Below are 18,738 nucleotides of genomic sequence, written 5' to 3' on the forward strand. Positions count from 1 at the left end.
TTTTTTATGCTTACTTTATATGCAAATTGTCTTGATTTTATGAAATTAAAGACAAATTGTTTTTCCTTTTGTTCTATCTTCGTGCTAAGGTAAGTAGCTTCTCTCATATTTAAAGGTAAGTAGCTTCTCTCATATGTAATGATTTAGCACTTTTTCTAATTGTCTACTAGAAAGCAAATGAAGTATATTTTCTAAATATTCTTACACAATCTTATAAATAGTTGTACTTAGTGTAAAAAATTTGCAAATTATTTAGGTTTTACAAGAATGCAAGGCTAGATGATTGCTAACTTGTTAAATTCTGAAAAACTGTAGGCATCTATCAAATATATATAATTTAATGTGTGTTAGGTGGGTCAACTATGTATTACCTTATATAGCTTCTGGGCTTTACATCTAAGGGAGTACAGCACATCTAACAAAGTATCAAGTGAGGTAAAATAAACCTAAAGATAATATTTCAAATGCTTGTTGATCTCAATTTTAATGTGAGCATAAGAGGTGATAAGTGAGAGATTAGTCTGACACTGCAAGGAGCTAGATAAAGTGTCAAAAACTTAATCGCCTAGTACTCGTTTCAATGTATTCTGTATGTGTCCAGCAAAGATTCAAAAGCTCAACAGGTTTAGTAAGCCTATTAATCTCGTCATCCTGCAAATGTGACCCTTTTCAACATCACATTATCCTCTTTTGTCTCCACCTTAACAAGGTCTCACTCTGAGTGCGTCTCTTTTTGAACTCCCCAAGGGTGTCATATCTCCAAAACTCTTCGCTCACTGGAGGGCGTGGGTGACTTGAGTGCCAGGAAAGCTTTGAATAACAGAAAGAGAGAGAGGGGAGAAATAAAAAGGAAAAAAGCCCCACAAGCCCTCAGTCTTCCAGCAGCAAACAGAAGACACAGGAATAACCATGCCTGAGCCAGTCCCTGAAGGTATGCAGATACTTTTTGTAACATCATAATTCATTGTAATTAGTTTAGAGAGTTTCATTATACTGAGGTGTGCTGACTTGAAAAATATAAATAACAGTAAATTCACATGAATGTTGTAGAAATTAATGGATAATATGAATTGTTCCCTATATTTTGTTTTCATTTTTCAGCGTTAAATATATAATCATTACATAGTGCACTAAAACTGAGAAATTTTATTTAAAAAAATAATATATGCGTATTTATTTACACTACACATATCCTATAGGTTGTGAAAAACAAACAAGAGTACAATGAAAGATGGTTTTGTAGTATGTTGTGCAGCATGTCTGCTGTTATGGCAGAAAATACAAGCAGATGACCAAACTTAAATGGGGTGAAAGTGGCTTTGGTATTAATGTTATAGCTACTGGTGAGACTGACCATGAGTTTGAACCCGATATTTATATTCATACAAAATATGATGGAAAATAGCCATCATACTTTATTTATAAATGAAATAATTCACTATTGATACTACCCATTTGTCAAGGATATTCTCATTTCACCTGTCTGCTTTCTTGTTATCTGTCCATAAAGAAGATTTGAGACGGAGTAAATAATGACGTAGCCAGTTGTTATTACATCACTAGACTGAGTATCTTTATGACATAGGAGCACAAATCGCTTTCTTGTTGACTGAACTGGCAAGCTTCCAGCTGCAGCAGTTCCATAAGCAAATACTGCTGGAGCTTTACGTGAGTCCTATATGAAGGTCAGCTTGTGTCACTGTAGCTGACTCACTGTAGCTAACTATACTGTGTATAGAATATATACACAGTACTTGTTTTCAGTGCAGCGTTCAGGGTAAAAAACTGTTATTGCTATTTTATATGATAATCTGCATTTTGGATTATGTAATGCCCAATAGGATAGGGATTTGACATCCTTGATTGCATCATGCCTTCTCATGTATAATTGCCTGTTGACCTTCACTACTATCTTCCACATTGACCCATTCAGTATCACCTTAAATCAACTGACTAAGCTGATAGCAGGCTCAGGTTGCAGACAGTCTCAGTTGCCCTGATAGATCTCTTGGGATAGCCGAATTTTGTAGGGCAAGATTTTGCTGACGGGTGTTGAGCCTCCCAAACCCTTTCCCCCAAGGGGTCTCCCGCAGACCACATTGCGATAGTGAAAGTCATAGGCTTTGCTGGAGTTGTTCACACATTATTCTTAATTCTACTCTGTAATATTTGATTCTGTTTCCCAGCATCTGTCCTTGCCCTAATCTTTTTAAAGATCTAATCATGCACCTTTTATTTTTATCCCAGAAACCTAACCAGGCACTGCTGTTATTCACCATATAGAGCCAAAGTGTTTATCTGAGTAATATGAATATGATTCCACTTTGCATACTCTGCTTGCACCACCCACTGCTCTGTCATTCCAAGCCAAACTTAACTGCAAAGCTTCAAATACAAAGATCAGATAACCTGGCACTTTTTCGTTTTTAAGCTCTGCTTTGTGCTTCTAAGAAATATTTGACGGAATATATTTTTTAAATACTTTCTCAACTAATACTCTTATTGAAAAGAATTTTGGTGACATTTTGTACCTAGCATGCAACACCACTATTTACCCACAAACTGAATTACCTTTCACAATTCCACATTAGTTCAAAGATTTTCTGTGCTACTTCACTTAACAGCACTCAGATCACACCCTCAACTAACAGCTAAAAATACTCTGCAGTAAGCCCTGACCTTTTCTACTTTCATAGAGTTTCACACACCCTGACGTATCGGGTTTTGCCTAACAGTTTTGGAGTCCCGGCTGAGATAAATCATTATGTAATCTGTCATTTTCACCTAAAGAGTTCCTTCTTGGTCTTCAGGTCTGATGCCCTCTTTAATGTGGCACTGCTCCAGAGCAGTCAGTCAAGTGTGTGACAGTTTTCTAGTCGGTGGTTGGAAGCAATGGTATGATTCACGGTCATAATTCCTTTCATCGCTGTGTCCTGATGAAACACAATGAGCGCAAGCTGAATCAAAACTGCTCTGTGAAGTTTCTCCAATCCCTCCGCGCTGTTTATCTTCAAAAGGGTTCAAAAACCTCAACGTAAAATGATGAAATGATTCATGTCCACTTGGCGAATGAATACATTTGTCTTTAAGTCACTCTTGATGGCAAAATCTGTGATTTCATAATCCATATAGTAAAGTACCACCACTAGAAACCACTGTCACTTCCTCACTGAGAGCTTTCATTAACTGCATATATAACACAATAAGCAGCTTAATTGTCAAAATTTAGCAAGCACATGCAGATATTGTGGCATGAGGCAAGAAAGGTTTTTTTGTATCTTTCCTGAAGCAAGACATCAGAGAACGTGTTTGACTGCCTGGTGCAGGGGAAGGTCCGGGTTATCCATTTATTATCCATAACCATTCACCACAGTCATTTGGACGACCTCTGCATCAGCTGATGGAGGAATCCAAGCAGTGCACTGATCCAAACTGAATTCAAATAGCAGGAGCAGTGACGGGAAAATTCCCTCTGCAAGTAATACAGTGGCATTCCACAGCTAGCTGTTCAATTTCCAGGCCACAGAAATCAATTCCTTCAAAGTAAGATGTCCATGAGTATAGTACAGCTAGCGCAGCCCGTGTTATTATTTTAACATTTTATATGTTATTATTTTATATGTCATTATTTTAGTATTGCAGACATTTGACACTAAACAATCATACTTATATCTAGTTTATGTCAGTCATTAAAAATGACTTTTATCCTCTGAAACTTCTCTGAAACTCTGTGTCAGTGTATCAGTGTAAGATTATACAAAGCTGTTTTTGTCAGTGAGCTACATTACAGTATATGTTCATATGCAAAGTAGTTCAAGCATATCAAAATTTACAAGGGGTTTTCTGGCATCGAGGTTCTTTATATACATTGGCAACTTATCTCTGTGGCTGAATTGTACCTATAAAAGTATGCAGAGCTGTAGAGTTGGTTAGTCTTGTTCAGACGGATTTATTTTTTGGTATTGATTCGCAAAAGATAAACTTAGAAGGCAGAGATGGATGGCAGTACTAAAGAGAAGCGACTTTCAGCCAAGTTTTCTGAAGCTGTCACTTCAAGTTAGAAGATTTTGACAGGAGTGGACAGACAACTTGTTTAAATGAAGGAGTAATCCTGGCAGTTTTTTACATTTTTTTGACCATCTGTGTAAAGTTGGTGTTTCTGTTTGACAAGTAATGACAAGCTGTTAGGAATTTTTAATAATGCATGAAGTGTAGTACCTAGTTGAACCAAATAATAAAATATATATTTACCTTTTTTTACTTATCCCCAGGTGTCCAGTGTAGTATAATCACCTAGAAATCACAAACAGCAACTACAGAGATGGAGTTGAAACTTATTATACAAATATTACTTTCACAAAAAAGCATTCTAGGTCATCAAAATTTGGTTTTAAAAGTATCCTAAGTATCATAAATACAGGTCTGACTTTTATAGAAGCCAAACTCTTTGAATGTAAGTCAACAATTCAAAGAGTTAGGATTTTTTTATAACACCGGCCCCTTGCCTCTTGACATACGTGCATTAAATAGCGTGACTTCACACTCTTGAGAACAATGTAAATGGTAAATGGCCTGTATTTATATAGCGCCTTACTAGTCCCTAAGAACCCCAAAGCGCTTTACATATCCAGTCATCCACCCATTCACACACACATTCACACACTGGTGATGGCAAGCTACATTGTAGCCACAGCCACCCTGGGGCGCACTGACAGAGGCGAGGCTGCCGGACACTGGCGCCACCGGGCCCTCTGACCACCACCAGTAGGCAACGGGTGAAGTGTCTTGCCCAAGGACACAACGACCAAGACTGTCTAAGCCGGGGCTCGAACCGGCAACCTTCCGATTACAAGGCGAACTCCCAACTCTTGAGCCACGATCACCCCGAACAATGTGTCGGCTTCACTGACACATTGTTCCAGTAAACAGTCTCTCTTTCTGATCTCTATGCATGTGTGAAAATGCGCCTCTTTCCTGTCACCTCTGCCAGTTAAAAGCAGTCTTTGCCCGGCCAGAATTATTGGTTGATGACATCTCTGTATTATGTTTATACCAATGAAATGTTTTTATATTTTCACACAAAAATATATATTGTTGTTATGGTTTGTATGTGCGTCTTTCTTAAATGTATAAATTAATTAAAAAAAAAAAAGATTTATAAAAAAATCTTTTTTATAATATATATCACTATGGGCTAATTTTATAGTTTTTTTCTTTGTTTTTATTTTTTGTTTTGCTTTGCAAGCCAGGTTTGCGCCACAGACATTGTAAACCTAAATGTCAATAATTGTGTTTGTCATAAGGATAATGTAAGTCTTGTTCTTTTTTTAATATACTTGTACATCTATCGGCGCATCTTCAAAAACCTCCTAATTATATGAGTAGCAGAACTGCATATGAAACCACCGAAAGTCTCTGAGGGGACTATTTTGACTGTGAGAAGCAGCTGTTCAGAAGTTCATTACACTGCTTTATCACAGACTTGTTGAAGATGATCAAGATTCTCGCTCCATGTGGACTTACATAGCAGATGCCGGTGCAGATTTACACTCAGTGCAGGTCTTAAATCCTCAAACAGGATATATGAAGTATTAAAACCAAAAGCTTTTTTTTCTCTGAATACTATTTAAATTTATATCTGTTTCCAGCTTCTTCTACTGAAAAAAAAAATCAAGCTGTCTTATTTTTTCCTTTTGTTAGATATAGCACAATGTCATATGAGATAATGCAGTTGTAGCTTTAAATATAATGTTGTTATGAGGCATGCAGGCATGTATTAGTATTGTATTCTACACATTTAAGATCTTTTAAGAAGAGAAACACAATAAATCATGATTATATTTTCTGTCACAACACCTGTTTTATCCAGAGATTTACGACATGTGAACAGTAAACCACACCAGGTCAAGTTGGAGTGGCTATTCAAGGAAACTTTGTGTAGCTAAGAGAATATGGTATTACTTCAGGGAGGTCATAAGACACCATCCCTGGCCTTTAGCAGCTACTCCAGTGACCCCCAGCAAGACACTGTGGAAGTCGGGTGTATTATAAGCCTCTATTTCCATTGAGAAGTTGCTTTTACCATATTTAGGCTTTAACAATCACATTGGATGTGATTGTTAAAGCTACTTTTTAAAATGTATCTTCTTACTGTACGCCATATTTAAAATTTACATTCTGAGATTAGTAGCTTCACTAATAAATAAGATACATGCTAAACGTCATCATTTTGTAGAAAGCCATTACCCTCAGACAAACAGGACCTTTAACCATCGTCAGACTAGGTGTTATTAAAGACGCAAAACAGTAAGTCTACTAAAGATATCGTTTTCCCTGAGAGGAAGGGTCCTTTGAAAACAGATAAAGGATTCTTAAATGTAACAGATCACAGTACATTTCTGTAACTTCTGAATATATTTTTCTAACCTTTTCCCCTTTTTGTGTTTTTCAGAAAAACCAGCGGGGGGTAAGTAAACTGCTCCACAACTGACCTTTTGCGTGTCTTACATTATCACATGGTGACGTGATTATAGCTCTCACATTTTCACTTTTCACTCACATATCATGTCAACTGCATGTGTCAGGCAGAGGCAGGCTTCAGCTTATAATGGTGTGTAATCAGTGTCCACTGATATTATTTATTCATAAGCTTTTTATCAAGCGAGTGAGCATCTTCATTTTATTCCTGCATGCCTACATGTGACTGTGTGGTCTCTATTTTTATCTTATAGTGTTTGAGAATATTTTATGAAATGCATTATGAAATTATTGTTCAACCAACTGTCTTCAAATTATGTAGCCATACAGAAAGAGCTCTGGCAGAAGTGTTTTGGTTTCCACAAGCCATATTTTAGTGTGGTCATGTGTCTCTAATGTTAGTTTTCCTATGGGACTGTCATGGTTTTATTTTTTATTTTTCTATGTCCAACAAACATCCACTAATTGTAGCCCCAGCGGAGGCCGCTGAAGAAGAAGAAGGACAATGACTTTCTTTGCTTCTTTTTTTGAGACTTTTGAGGATTTGTGCATTGTTAATAAGTGACACAGAGTGGGTTTGAGTTGAACTGAGTGTTGGAAAATGCATTTTAACTAATCTGTAAAACGAATTACCTGATGAATACAGAACAAATGGTTTTGCTATTGCTAGATAATTCGTTGAGCAATTACTGAGTCAAGAAGACAGGCCTCAAATTCAATCACATCATGAGACAACAGGAAACTGCTGAATGGAATAATGAAATTGTTGTGCCACTCCCATTTAGTGTGTTTGTATTTTTTAGCTGGCCTATCACATCTCATCACCAGAGCTAACTACAAGCAGACACTTTAATATTACACTGTGATTATGTAAAATCAAGGACATTACAGTGTTATCTGCTATATATCAAAGCAACATGCTTGTTTGTTTATATTCATAACCACTCTAATTAGAAATAATCATGGTCTTTACTCCTTCTTTTCCTTTTTCTTTTCAGAACAACTGTTCTTTTCTTTGTTAATATGAATAGTTTTGGATTGTACAGAAATGAACTGTGTGTGTGAAGCAGACAGGATAAGCTGTCTGTGAGGATTTTAACATAGTTCATTGACCGACTGCAACTGGATGCATTTTCCACATCTGTAGACTCTGAGTTCTCACGGTGACCTTTGGTTTGCATTTCACTGCAGGCATGCATTGTATGAGTTTTTGTGAGTTTTTGGTTTTGTTACATTTGCAGCGTTTACAAATGTAACATTTTCCAGGTCTCAACATTTGTTGTTATTAGTTACTTAACCATTATTCATTTTCCCCCTGCCACATCCTGAAGAAGATGTGGTGGTCTATTAGTGTCAGGGAATAATACACTATAAGGACTAAAGTATATCCATTCATCCTGCCATTCCTTTTCTTCCTTTTATGTAATTCAGGGTCACGACACAAAAGCACATAAATTATATAATAAAGTATAATATCAAGGACCTAGGAAGGACATTTCTTACCTCCTGGATAAACCATGATCAACTGTAAATAGTATTATTGCAAAGTCAGAGTAGGGTCACCGAGTTCTGAGATTGTGCATGAAAGTTTCCATAGCTCTGCCGACTCAGTAGCTCCCGAGCTCCAAATCTCCTCTGCCATTAACATCAGCATAAAAACTGTGCACCAGGAGCTTCTTGGCATGGGTTCCCATGCCCTGTAGGTGTAACGTGTGCCCCAGTGTCTGTCTAATGTACAAAGACATTATTTTTCACTGCACGTAGTAACTATTTCTAGTGTATATCGGAACTCCAAGTTAATGTCCCTTCATTTTCCTTAGATGCACCCGCTGAAGATGGAGGTAAGGCAGAATCGTGGGAATGAACTGACATGGAAGCACTAAATTTACCTTGAGTGTTATATTTTAATGTATATGCCTGTGGTATCAATTTAATGTCCTCACATATGAGTTCATATGTGACATAATGTGTGAAAATTACAGTATGTGCATGAGTCCTTCAGGTTGCAAGCTTGTAGGTTGGTCTCAGGTGATCCTTGTAACTTTTTGTTGTGTATTCTTGAAATGGGCTAAATCTTCTTTTTTTCACAAAGATTTTTCTTCACAGAACTAAGCGATACGTTACCGACTGTAACATATCTGACTGCTGTGCTGTTATGACATGAATAACAGGATTATTCATGTCACATGTTGTGATGATTTTTCTTATCTGACTCTTTTTTTAATACACTTTATATACATATACCTTATAGTATATGTTATGTGTGAAATTAAAGTGGACCTACTATGCTTTACTTTTTGCCACGATACATGGTCATGGTTTCAAATACCGAGGTCACCATATGTACATGTAAGCAGAGCTCTCTAAACTGCTCTGCTATTAGATCTGTATGATGTCATAGGAAGGAAATACACTGCTCTGGTAGTGAGCACAACAGCTCCCATCTGCTTTTCAAATCTTCTTCTTGCAAGGATGAGCTAAGCATTAGAAAGTTTTCTTAAAGGGAGGAACGTGTTAAAAAGGGAGGAGTTGCTTCAAACAGAGGGTAACCAATGTGGCTGCACCAAGGCCTAGTTTGAAATGAATGAGGGTTGTTTTGAACCATGAAACATGTGGAGCTACTCTAGAAGAGTTTGAAATAAAGCTGGTAATGAGCATAATAGGTCAATTTTAACCTTAAGCTTTATATGCTGAACATGTGAAACACATGTTGCGTGTAAAACTGCACAGTTTTGTTATTTGCATCATTTAAAAGTATGTTTCTGTTTCTATTTTTAAAAAATTCCATAGTTTATGTGTTTATCTACCTAGCAACTCTGAATGTGTTAATAGGAAAATATTTAAATTTGCATATTCAAGGTGGATTGGATGTTAGCGATTTTTAATGAAAAATGTGACGGTGCATGGTGGTTGTGTTACAGCCATGTTGCTGTGTTGCTTGGTCTCTGTTGCAGCGATAAGTGTTTTTTCTGTGCAACAATAAGCATTTGCTTCATAGCTGCTTTTTTCAGTTTTGTTTGCTTCCTTGTCTGCAGCAGATACAGAAACTGATGGAGATGGTAAGAAAAGAGCAGCATTTTATGTTGATGTGTTTGCTGAAACTATATTTTTCTGTTTGAGTGTTAAGATTAATGTCAGTGTAATATCGGTATTATGTGCTAGTCAAACTGTCACATACTATATTGTTTAGTGAGCCTGGGTCCAGTTTATTAGATGAAATCATTTGATTGCTTCAGTTTGGACTGATTTAATGCTTTTTTACATTTTTGGAGGTTATTTGTTTTCCTAGCATTTGCATGTGCCTCATTCTGTCTGTAAACGCAATTCTGATAAAACTATGTAGGGTTGTAGAGTTGCGTCATGTTAACAGTCAACAAATGTTTTTCTTACATCCACCAAGGCCTTCAAAATAAACTTTATGATTTTTGGATGAAAATTGACAAAAAGCCTTATAACTTGGAAAGCACGAATCTTAAAAGAATTGTCGACAAAATATCATGTAAAGATTTCACCTCTGACCTCTCCTTTAACATCAATAGATTGATCTGAAGATCAGTCATAACTATGCTATACAGAGCTATGCTTTACTTTGACCTTCAACTTCTTCTTTAAGTTCAATTAAGATAAAAAAATTTCATAAAATGTCTTTTTTTCTTTAAGTTTGTTTAAAATTCTACACCATAGTTATTATCCAAATATTATGTCATACTTGACCTCTGACCTCATTTTGACATTTCACATCTGCCTTTCTTTCAAGTTGACTTTAAATGTGCTATATCTTTAAAGAAAGTTAGAAATATACTGTAGTATAATATTCATTTTTATTCACGTCCAATTATTTACAAATTAATATCTATTAGCCATTATGTGCTCCTCCAAAATATTTATATCAAAATACAATATTCCCCTAAAAGAAAACACTGCCTAGAGAGTGAGCTGCATTGTTGGAGGTTTTGTAGTGCTTTTTATTTTTTTAAGTTTTACAACATATATTATTAAAACCAGTTGGTTGCATACAAACCTTTGGATTGAAGTTGTTTGTACACAAGGTTCTTGGTCTCATATGAGACTGCTGTCTGCCAAGACAAAGTATCACTCACTACAGAGCTCATAAAATGTGCATGAAGCTGTTTGACCAAAATTCTGTGGTATGCCACAGAGCTCCTCTTGGGGATTATAAAAAGAGATTCTACTTCTCTCAGTGCTTATCAGCCATACGTTTTAAAACAATAACCTAATATTGTACAGTTTCCTATGACCTGTCATGGGATAGACTTAGCAGGACGGATTCAGTTACCTTCACAGATCCTGAAGGCACTTGAATACCTTGCTCCTGTCAGGTATAGTAGTAAAGTGTGAGGTAGGGTCTTCATAGTTTTGACTTGTTTTCAGGGTTCATCCCACAGATGTTTAATCAAACTGGGAACTATGGAGTTAACACTCAAAACTCCAATGTTTAATTCATGAACACATTTGAACGTTCTGCTGTATGCAATGTTTGCCTGAAGGTTTGCCACCTCTGTCAGGTAATAACATTACCATAACTGGTTCTACTTTGTCTGCAACAATGTCGATTGATGGGATATGTGATACGAGTCAAACATGTACACGAATGACACATTTTCTCATCAGAACATTGCCCAGAGCGTCACACTATCGCCACGGGCTTAGCTATTTCCCATGGTGCAGGATTCTAACTTGTCTTCCCGAGAGAAACCCAGACAAACAGATGGTTGCTCGTGGTTTTTTCTGTTTTTCACACACTTTTCACTTTGACTCACTTATTAGGTTTAGGCACTAAATGCCACATATTTATCTTTAGGTAACTATTTGGTTAAGGTTAGGAAAAGTTAAAATTCACCCCATCACACTAGATGGGAGTGACAGGCACAAATATTTGTGCATCATCCATCACCTTAAAGGGCACGCTGTGTCTAACTGCATGGACCAGCCTTCACTCTGTAAGTGAACCTTGGGTGGTAGAAGGCTGTCCTTCTTAGGAATGGGTATTGATAAGATTTTCACGATTCCGATTCCATTTTCGATTCTGTTTAACGATTCGATTCTTTATCGATTCTCTTATCGATTTTTTTTTTTTTTAAAAAAAGGAGAACACTAAGGTCAATTAGCTTAGATCTTTGTTTTATATCTTCTCTTTGAACAAGATAGAAATTTAGGAGTAACATGGCCTTACAAACCCAACAGTGAGATCTTAACAGATCCAACCTACGGCTCTTCAATGGGGCGTCACAGGGTCCCCAGGAAAAAAAATTGTGAATGTAAAATAATAAAATAAATATTCTTCTGTAGCAATTACACAAGAATATCCAATAATGTCCCTGCCTACAATTAAACACATTCACTTACCGAAAATCGGGGGCATCTGCTGTGGCAAATGGGTGCAAGCTTTTTACCACAAACTTAGTCACTGCTCGGTGACATTCGTCTATCCTGGCCTGAAAGGAGACGCTACCGGTAGACTGCAGCGAGAACTGCCAGCATCTGAGCCAGACTCTGTCTGTCTCATCATGGTCACCTAAATGCACAGTAATGGCAGGTTTTGTAATAAGGCAGATCGCGCTAACATAATATGCACTGTTAGTTGATTATTTACCTGCTGCATTAACGGGAGAGGACGTGCAAACGTTACCGCTGCTGCTGGGTTGAGATTCACGAGTCCGGAGCGGAATTAAAAACACGACATTTATTTAAGGTTATCGCGCGTTTTGTGAGCAAATGCTTTTGCATATTCGTAGTGTTTCCTCCCTTAAATGAAATATCTACTTTGCAAGTATTGCAAGTTGCCCTGTTGTCATCCGTTCTCGTAAAGTATAACCAAACTTTTTAGCGTTTGAGCCGCCATGTTTCCTGCCAGGTAAATGACGCTCCGCAACGTGGTGACGTCATTCGGGGCGACTGGAATCGATAAGGGAATCGTTTGCAAAAATGGCAAACGATTCCAAGGAATTGAAACAGTGGGAACCGGTTCTCAACAAGAACCGGTTTTCGATACTCATCCCTAGTCCTTCTCCTGAAGTCATTGGTTATACTTTGTTTGGCAACCCACGACTGGATCCCAGAATGCTGTCATATTAGATATGTTGAAACCCAGTCAGCTTGGCTCCTTTTTATTTTTTCTTTTCTTCTCTGCCAGCAGTATGTCATCCTGATATGTCAGATCATTTGGTGCCTAACATATCTAACCCCTTGATAGGTGGGAGTGTACAGAGATAATCATGTTATTCACTTTTTCTCCCAGTGTTTTTAAAGATGGCTTGTCTGTGTATCTATCTCAGTAGCAGCTTCAGAAAGAGAAAACACTGTGGGCATCCTAGTGTGTGACAGCGTTCTTATGTCATTCATCCATTTCTGTCCCCTACTGGTGGTATCCACTGATGCTACCAGACAACTCACAGACAAATTATTTTGTTTATGTTCTTTCAGCAATTTAGAAGTTGTTTCTCCATGTGAAAATTATTGTCTCTCCATCTGTGACCTATGATACCAACCCTCTTGTGCTTCTGTCCCTCAGGCAATTTAAACAATGAGAGTGGAAACACAGCTGTGGTTCGTGTGCGGCACTCATTGGGGCACAATAGCAGCTGTTGCTGTTAACGTGCCAAGTGTCATCTGATGTTATGACACTTTTTATGGTTGCTTCTCAAATTTAACATCATGCTGTATTAGGAAACTGCAAGGAGAGGTCAGGTATTGAGGTCATCCAAGACATTATCAAACGCAGTTCCTCCAGAGAGCGTGTGATCTGCATATAGGGTCATGTCTCGTCAGCTCAAAGGATCTGAGATGTTTGACTAACTAAACTTCGTTAAAGTGTCATAAAGGCTAAATCTAAAAGTGTTGCTACAGCGCTGCAGCTCAGGTTTTACAAGAAAAATTTAAGAGCTGTTTATACAAAGCTGTCCCCATCTGCCTAAGTGATGCCAGAGTGATCAGTTGAATGTCTGCTCTATTTTGACTGACTAGATGGAGTTCGCATGGAATGGTTCTGAGGGGTAAAGGCCCCAGGGAGCTGAAGGGTGCTAATTTCTTGGTGTACTTTTTCAGACGTGTGTAAAATGCCCAACAACTTGCTGTGCTTTACAGGGAAACACAGCACTTATAAGGGTTTTCCTTTTCCAATTTGAACATCTATGTGTTCTTAGTATGAGGTAAGGTGCAGCATTAGTGGCAACTGAGAAATGTAAACTCTTTCCTGCGGTGCATATTGTCATATGTTAGGAATATGTTTGGAGTTAAGCCTAGCAGACTGGACCTTGGGAGCGATGCCAGCATTACCAGGACGACTGCCAAAGTGTTTCTTTTTTGGACTGTTGGAAATACGCAGATGATGGACATGGAGGTATGCAAAGGAAAGATGAGAAGTCACAGACTCTATCAAATGTGTCAAGACTGTTTTGTGTCCTCACAACAAGGCAGCCATGTAGGGAAGGCTGGTTGCTGTGCTGAATAATACCAGAAAGTAGGGGCCTGCCAATCAAAAAGTGGGCTCGAGAGTCAATATGAGGTCATGAATAATAAATTGGGCACCTCTATAAATTTCCTGTCAAATGTGGCCAGTGGTGGATGTATGACCACAGCTTTTTCCTTTCCTACCATTCATAAGTGTGCATCTCCTCTGATGTCATCAATGCCCATCTCTGAATGTGGGACTCAGCAAGCTACTCCTGCTGTGACAACATTTGCCTAGAGGGAGGAAAGGTACATTGTACTGCAGATGATCCAGACAAAGCGCAGCATGGCACATATATAAGAGAAGAAAGGGTAAGCTTAGTGGTAGAGTGTGAGTGGGAAAAACTGGAGCATGAAACAAAGACAAAAAACCTTGAACATGTGCAAAACCTTCAAAGGGAAACATAAGAACCACTGATCTTAAGCTGTCAGCCATATTTTACCCCAACACTGGGAGTACAGTTTCTCATCATCACCATCGTCCACCATGAATCCACCAAGCCACACCATTCTGGTTAGCAATACAGACAAACGCAGCCAGGATGAAGATAGAAACAGAGGGAATCTGAAGAAATGTACCAAAATCAGCCTAATGTAGAAGCTATGATGTCTACATCAAAATCTAGACTAATTTATCTTAATAATTCAACATAATGTCACTAAAAATATATTTTTTCATCCTCATTAAGTCAGATCTGAGAAGTTGTTTTTTTTCAAAGATCAATATTATTAATATATCAGGCTGAATAACATCATTGACTCAACACTGTGGCATATGGCTGAGTTTGTGCACTGATTTAGTCATGCAGTAATTACTCAGGGCATTTAAATTTAATTTCAAAGAATCATCAGGGGGTCAAATATCTTTTGTATACAGTCCACATTTTAAATATAGATTTATAGATTTTAAAAATATTTTCAGGTCTGCCGTTTCTTTGATCCCCTGTCCTGGCTACAGAAAGTTTATTCCACTCCTCTGAGTTGAGTTTGCCTTTAATGTATCTCTTAAGAGTCAATTTCTGTGTGGGAAGTGCTTATCATACCAAGGCTGTTTAAAGCCATGCTCACAGGGGTATAATGTGTGGGGGGATTATCATCACTTGGCCAACTGCAGTTTGTTTCGGGGCTCTCATACTAGTAATGGATGTCTGCAAAAAAGTTACTGCCAATTAAAAAAAAAAGTATTGGAATCCAACATTCCCTTAGTTGAATTTATTGCAACACAATTTATACTAAGTTTATACTACGTATTAGATTTATAACTTATAAGAACAGGATATAAAAATAGATTTTTACAAAGTTAAATCTAAATCACACTTCAGTGATTTATTTGGTGAAGTATGTGACATTAATGTTGTAGTTTGATTCTATTTAAAAGCAGTATATAAATTATAAATTCAAGTTCTTTTAATTTTTGCATTCATCATTTATTCACATTTAACCAAGCGCATTTGATCAACAACACCTGGTTGCTACTTACCATCTTAATTCCCATAGAAGCACTAAGGTGGCGCTTAACACATTGCTTCTGCATTTTAACTTACTTTTTACAAAAAAGTAAGTTAAAATGCTTTTTTAAATTATTATTTATTTAATTAACAAATTGTGGGACACTATAATATCTCATTAGTTGTATTTAAATAATTTAAGAACCTGGTATAGACTGTGTTATTTATAATTATTATTATATAATAATGTCCTAATAGATAAAACCTTAGTGTGTGCTTTCTGTGTCACTTGACTGGACATCACTTCTTCCCAGTTGACCGCTGTAACCCACACCTGGATTCTGATCTACATTTTTTCCCATAAATAGTTGAGGGTTTTGTTTTTTTTGTAAATATTAAGCAGTTTGAATGTGAGTTAGTCAGTGCTGGCTTGGGATTTTTGTGTAATATTTGGGGGGGGGGGGTGTTATTCAGGCAGCATGGGGTGTTCTGTTGTTGCTCTGTGTGGGGTAAAGTATCTGCTTTGATTGCAGCCTTGGAAATCAGTCCAGCAGAAGTAATCAAGATAATTTCAAATATTAGATTCGATGTTTGATGATTAAACTGATTATTTGAAGCTGAGATCATGACTACTGAGATCATGATCTTATCATTATGAAAGAATTGTTGCATTTTACTGTGTGTTGTTTCGATGCAATGACTCTAAAATAATCATTGTGTAACTGTTGTTTACTTACCTTGAGTTTATACTGACTTATGGTACAGTATAACTTAAAAGTGTTATACTTTCAAATGTGAAAGTGGGATAATTGTTTTTTGTAGCAGACCCTGCACTGGAGGGAGAATGAGGACGATGTGAAAGCACAGTGCAGGACTGTGACAATGCAATGCATGAAAACGTGATGAAATTCAGACGTGTGCCAGCTATGTCTTGGTCATGCTCAAAGAGGATATTATATTCCTGAGTAGCTTCTCATGGCTTCCAAGCCAAGTCTTGGCTGTGATTTTTTAGTAAACTGAATTTATTAGGCGCATTTATTTTCCCTGTCAGAAAACAAAGCAGAGAGCTGCACTGAGAGTAGGACGCAACAAAAGAACCTAATGCCAATTACAAGTGTGCATTGTTTATAGAGTAGCTGCTTGAATGCCAAATCTTGGATGATGGTAGAAAAAGCTGATGCATAAAGGACACCAGGTGCATTTGTTAATAGTTTCAGATTTTTATATAGTGATTGTGTATTTCTGTACGTTTTGCTTGCCTGAACAAGCAGGACACTTCATCTGCTGTTACTGAGCTTGCTCTATCAGCAAGCAAGTGTCCAAAAAGTGCCCCCATCGTGCATGGAATTATCATTGTTCAGAAACAATGTGACTTATATGTGTTTTATATGTACTTTAGATCCTCAGTATAAGCAAAGATATATCCAAAGCATTCACCGTGTCTCTTGCACTTTGACATTTTGAACATTATTTTTTGTTGTATGTTATTTTGCAGCACATGTCTTAAATGAATCTATAAAAATGTGTTCCAGATTCTAATGATTTCCTGATTTAACAAATCTTTTTTACTCCTTCTTTTCAGAGCCTCAGTCTACTGAGCTCACTGGGCTCTTTGTGGAGAAACCGCCGGATAATGTAGTCGCTGTCGCAGGTTAGATACACAAATGAATGCTTGTGTTATTGCTGTCTCCAGTAATCCGTAATATGCAATCTGAGTATATAATGTCATGTGAATTAACTGTTGTTGTGAATGGCAGGAGCGGATGTCACTTTCATAGCCAAGGTCGACTCCACCAACCTGACAAGAAAACCCACCATGAAATGGTTGAAGGGCAAGTGGCTGGACCTTGGCAGCAAGGCTGGAAAACATTTGCAGTTCAAAGAAACTTACGACAGAAATACTAAAGTGTGTGTCAAAGAGAGTCATAGATATTTTTTGTACCATGTTGGCCGATCCTCTTCCTTCAGAAATAGCTAAGAAGTAATGAATATTTTCTCCCTAAGATCTATACTTATGAAATGAAGGTCATCAAAGTGGTCCCTGGAGACGCTGGTGGTTACAGGTGCGAAGTGACTTCAAAAGACAAATGTGACAGCTCCACCTTTGAGATCTCTGTTGAGGGTGAGTGAAAACAGACTCTCGCCTGCTGAGGCTGCCACGGATTCTATACATACTGATGTTTTGATCTGATCCAGGAATAATGTGCGTTCTCTGCAACTTCTCTTATTACAGCTGCACATCAGGACGAGCAGGCAGATATTTTGTCTGCCTTCAAGAGAGCGTAAGTGCTCTGGGGTTTGTGTTTCATCCTGTCGAAAATGCATGCATAGACTTTTTTTCTGTGTATATATGTGTGAACATGTCTCACAGCACATTGGTTTGACAGTATAGTACACTTAATGTTGTGCCATGGCAAAATGCATTATGTGTGTTACAGTTAGTCTGATTCTGTACATGCAGTGACGCTGGAGAGGATGAGGGAGATCTGGATTTCAGCGCTCTGCTCAAAGCTGCTAAGTGAGAATCTTGACATTGTTTTGTTTATCGAGGAGACAGTATGATTTTCTCATTGTATTTTGTGCTTCTTCTGCCCCACCTGTTAATAAACCCTCTTTTATTTCTCTGCTAGGAAGAAGAAGAAACCTGAAAACGAAGAACCAGAGATAGATGTGTGGGAACTGCTTAAGAGTGCCCACCCAAGCGAGTATGAGAAAATCGCCTTTAAGTATGGCATCACTGACCTGAGGGGCATGCTGAAGCGTCTGAAAAAAATGAAGGCCGACCCTGTTAAACATAGCGAGGGTAAGTCGGGTCAATTAACGGAAGGGAGGGGAAGGAGTGGAGGAGTATTGCAAATATGATTGAGAGGAAAAGGATAGAAAGAAGAAGGCAAGAGGATGGGCGCTATGAGGCTGAGCGGGCATGACATATGTGAGCTAATGAGTTAATTTTTCTCTGTGTGTCTTCAACTACAGCTTTCCTGAAGAAGCTTGAATCTTGCTACTCAGTGGAAAAGGGCAAGAAAATTACCCTGAGGTGTGAAGTGGTGGATCCCAATGTTCAGGTCAAATGGCTGAAGAATGGTCAGGAGATCAAACCCTCAGCCAAGTATGATTAAAAGCATAAACACACACACACACACACACACACCAGTTATCCACACGCATCTTTTTGTGTGCTTTTTACAGGGTACAGCTTAATTAAACAGTAGTGTGTCATATCATCATATCATCAAGCTTAGATTGACTTGGTGGGCAGTGCTTAAAAATATCAAGCTAAAATTATCTGTGCGACACAGTCATACTCAGAAATGATGCTGCCATCAACATGTTTTATTTTTAG

The 18,738-nt window shown here is 37.8% G+C and overlaps 1 protein-coding gene across 4 annotated transcripts in view; it reads left to right on the forward strand.

The window, feature by feature from the left end:
* The first annotated feature begins 824 nt into the window (after nt 1-824).
* The window catches only part of LOC146512847 (myosin-binding protein C, fast-type-like), a 28,210-nt gene continuing 10,296 nt past the window's right edge, over nt 825-18,738 (forward strand). Inside the window, exons 1-9 of one of the 4 annotated variants that reach the window (XM_085170155.1) lie at nt 861-931; nt 6,452-6,466; nt 16,978-17,046; nt 17,153-17,301; nt 17,400-17,517; nt 17,629-17,677; nt 17,857-17,913; nt 18,026-18,198; nt 18,372-18,504. In XM_085170155.1, the coding sequence (XP_085026281.1) occupies nt 910-931; nt 6,452-6,466; nt 16,978-17,046; nt 17,153-17,301; nt 17,400-17,517; nt 17,629-17,677; nt 17,857-17,913; nt 18,026-18,198; nt 18,372-18,504 (785 nt within the window). In that variant the 5' untranslated portion in view covers nt 861-909. Of the gene's footprint in view, nt 949-6,451; nt 6,467-7,493; nt 8,319-9,515; nt 9,537-16,977; nt 17,047-17,152; nt 17,302-17,399; nt 17,518-17,628; nt 17,678-17,856; nt 17,914-18,025; nt 18,199-18,371; nt 18,505-18,738 lie in introns of those variants that run through there. The other 3 variants (XM_085170154.1, XM_085170156.1, XM_085170153.1) reach the window with 3 other exon arrangements.

The sequence above is a fragment of the Neolamprologus multifasciatus genome, chromosome 8 (genome assembly GCF_963576455.1).
Source record: "Neolamprologus multifasciatus chromosome 8, fNeoMul1.2, whole genome shotgun sequence".
Lineage (NCBI taxonomy): Eukaryota > Metazoa > Chordata > Actinopteri > Cichliformes > Cichlidae > Neolamprologus > Neolamprologus multifasciatus.